The 2,437-nt window shown below is 49.7% G+C and overlaps 1 protein-coding gene across 6 annotated transcripts in view; it reads right to left on the bottom strand.

Annotated features, from left to right (window-relative positions):
* Positions 1–2,139, bottom strand: part of nrg1 (neuregulin 1) — a 38,166-nt gene extending 36,027 nt beyond the window's left edge. For 2 of the 6 annotated variants that reach the window (XM_032540190.1, XM_032540193.1), the window contains exon 1: positions 676–2,138. In XM_032540190.1, the coding sequence (XP_032396081.1) occupies positions 676–1,381 (706 nt within the window). In that variant the 5' untranslated portion in view covers positions 1,382–2,138. Of the gene's footprint in view, positions 1–675 lie in introns of all 6 variants that reach the window. The other 4 variants (XM_032540187.1, XM_032540188.1, XM_032540191.1 and 1 more) reach the window with 4 other exon arrangements.
* Between the last annotated feature and the right edge of the window lie 298 nt (positions 2,140–2,437).

Raw genomic sequence — 2,437 nt, 5'->3', positions numbered from 1 at the left:
GGGGGGGGGGGGCATCAATTAGCCTCCAGCAGGCTCTGACCTTGAAATGGAGCACAGGCAGAAGACAGGAAGTCTCCCTGTACCACATCCCCGAGTTCCAGTTTGTGTCCTACATCATTTATTGATTTTCACTTTTTCATATGACTGAAAATGTGCATGGACACATTTTCAGGATATTCCATATTGTACGTATGATGCCTAGCAGCTAAGACATTCAAAATGTCACCATAACGACGTCCATTTATTGTAGTGTGCCTATGTCAATGTGGTTAAATTCAATGGGTCATTAATAAATTAAGAGGAAGGAATGAATGTTTGAAATGATACATTCACTCACTGTAGGGGTAAAGTAGGTTGGAATGGAGCTGCTGTTTCCTGCACACCTATCTGTGTAGCAACACTTCAGAGGCTTAGTCATGGGCCTCTATGCTACACTCTGCAAGTCACAGCGTGTTTGCTTTTAGGTCCTGACACTTCCTGGCACAATGGATAGAATGCACCATTTCCTAACTCATGTAAATAGAAAGAAAGAAAAACATTTCTCTTTTCTGAAAACACTGTTTCTGTACAATGAGGAAAATTACAGTTCAAGGTAAAGCATCCTATATCATGGCATTAGAGACCCCAATCCAAAAACCCAATCCCAGAGCTGCCACTGAAGTGTTGGGTACTTACAGATTGTTGGGATGATGATGTCGTTTGATTCCTGTGTTGTCTGAGGGTGGGGAGTCTGCTTTGGGACGGTGGGACGTTGAGCGTTGTATTTCAGTGTAACAGAGGGATCAGACTGAGTCACTCGTGGAGACTGAGGCATGTACGGCCTTCGTGTCGACTTCTCCTCTACGAACACGTCAGGACGTCCTGGGGTAATGGCGGTGGTCCAGGAGACAATCGGCGGGGATGAATGAGGAATTGACACAGTCAGTCCCAGCGTGGGGGAAACTGATATGATAATTGGGTCCTGTCCGATGCGTTTAGGATCTAGGTGTGTGGGTGGTTCGTACTCAAAGATCTTATCCACAAACACCCATTTGAGGCCAGCTGTGCAGAGGGCTAAACTAAGCAGACAGGCCAGGATGGGAAGAATGCAGATTTTCTCAGAGTGCAGGCAATGGTTAATCTGTTCCATCTCTATGCACACACAGCAGGTCCCTGGCAAGGCCACAATTCCCAAAGCCCCCAAATGCTCCCCATCACCATCACCACCACCACCACCACCACCACCTTCCTCTGCGCCCTCCTCCCCACTCTCGCCAGCTGCCACTGTCTCCTCTGGTTTCTCCTCAGGGACTTGTCCGGTATCAACAGTAGAGCTGGTGGGGGAGGCCGATCGAGGGGGGGGAGCTGGTCCTGCAGAGATGTCGTCCATTCCCTCAGTCATCCTTTCCAACTGCTGGATGAAGGCTCTCTGAACACCTCAACTATTAACTCAGAGCATCGCACAGTGGCTGTCTGCCACCAGTCTCCTCGAGTATGTTTTCCATTATGAGGCAGAGTCAGAGCTGGGATTTCACAGGAAAGTACAAATGCTCTTCAGAGTGAGTCGCACCTTGTTAACAGCCTGGGACGTATGCAGACGAGTTCCTTAGTCATGCTTTCTCACAGAAAAAGCCAATCAGTCTATACATAGAATCGTCAAACTGGCTGCAGGAAAAAATACAAAACAAAAAGATTGCCAGAGAATTGGATTCCTTAAATGTTCTGCGGGGTTTACTAGAGAGCAGTGGTGGAAGAGTAGTACTCACTCACCTGAGCGCTTGGGCAGAAGAGGCGGTGTCGACGTGCTGGGCCAGCTGCAGTAGCTGTAGTGCAGACAGAGGACAGGACGGCCAGGCACTGCAGTGGCAGGAGGGACATGCTGTCTTGTCTGTGGAGCTCCAAGTAGCTGAAAGGCTGAATCATCAGGGAGCGGCAGGTGCCCTTCCTCTCAGCACAGCCACAGAAACAGATGAGTAAGGGGAAAGAGAGAGAAAGAGAATCAAAGAGAGAGGGCGAGGGGGAGGGGGGCTGCAGTGGCTCAGAAGGGCAGAGAAGACGGGATACTCCCCTTTTTCCTTCTCTCACCCCTCCTCTCTCAATCTTTCCTCTCGTAGTGGCGAGTGGGGCAGCGTGTGGCCTCCTCCTTCTCCGCCTCTCTTCCTGTTTGGTCGTGTCCCTGCTCGGCTCCCATTCCCAGCACAAAGCATCCAGCTAAGCAAGTTCCTACTTGATCCAATTAGAGCCCGTGTCAGCGAATCACATGCAGGCAATCTGTTGTAGCCGCCCCCTCCAGCACCACTCCCCATTGATTATGCTGATACTAAAGGGTGTATTTTTTGTCAAGGGGAAGGAACTGGGGAAGCAGACATATGATCCACCCCAGGAGGACGCAGCCATTGTGTTCGGCTCTTCTCAAGTATCTGCATTTATTAGTGTAATAACATAGTAGTGCGGATGA

The sequence above is a fragment of the Etheostoma spectabile genome, chromosome 16, assembly GCF_008692095.1.
Source record: "Etheostoma spectabile isolate EspeVRDwgs_2016 chromosome 16, UIUC_Espe_1.0, whole genome shotgun sequence".
Classification (NCBI taxonomy): Eukaryota; Metazoa; Chordata; class Actinopteri; order Perciformes; family Percidae; genus Etheostoma; species Etheostoma spectabile.
Note: the sequence above shows the minus strand (reverse complement) of the source record. Positions and strands in the feature narration are given on the sequence as shown.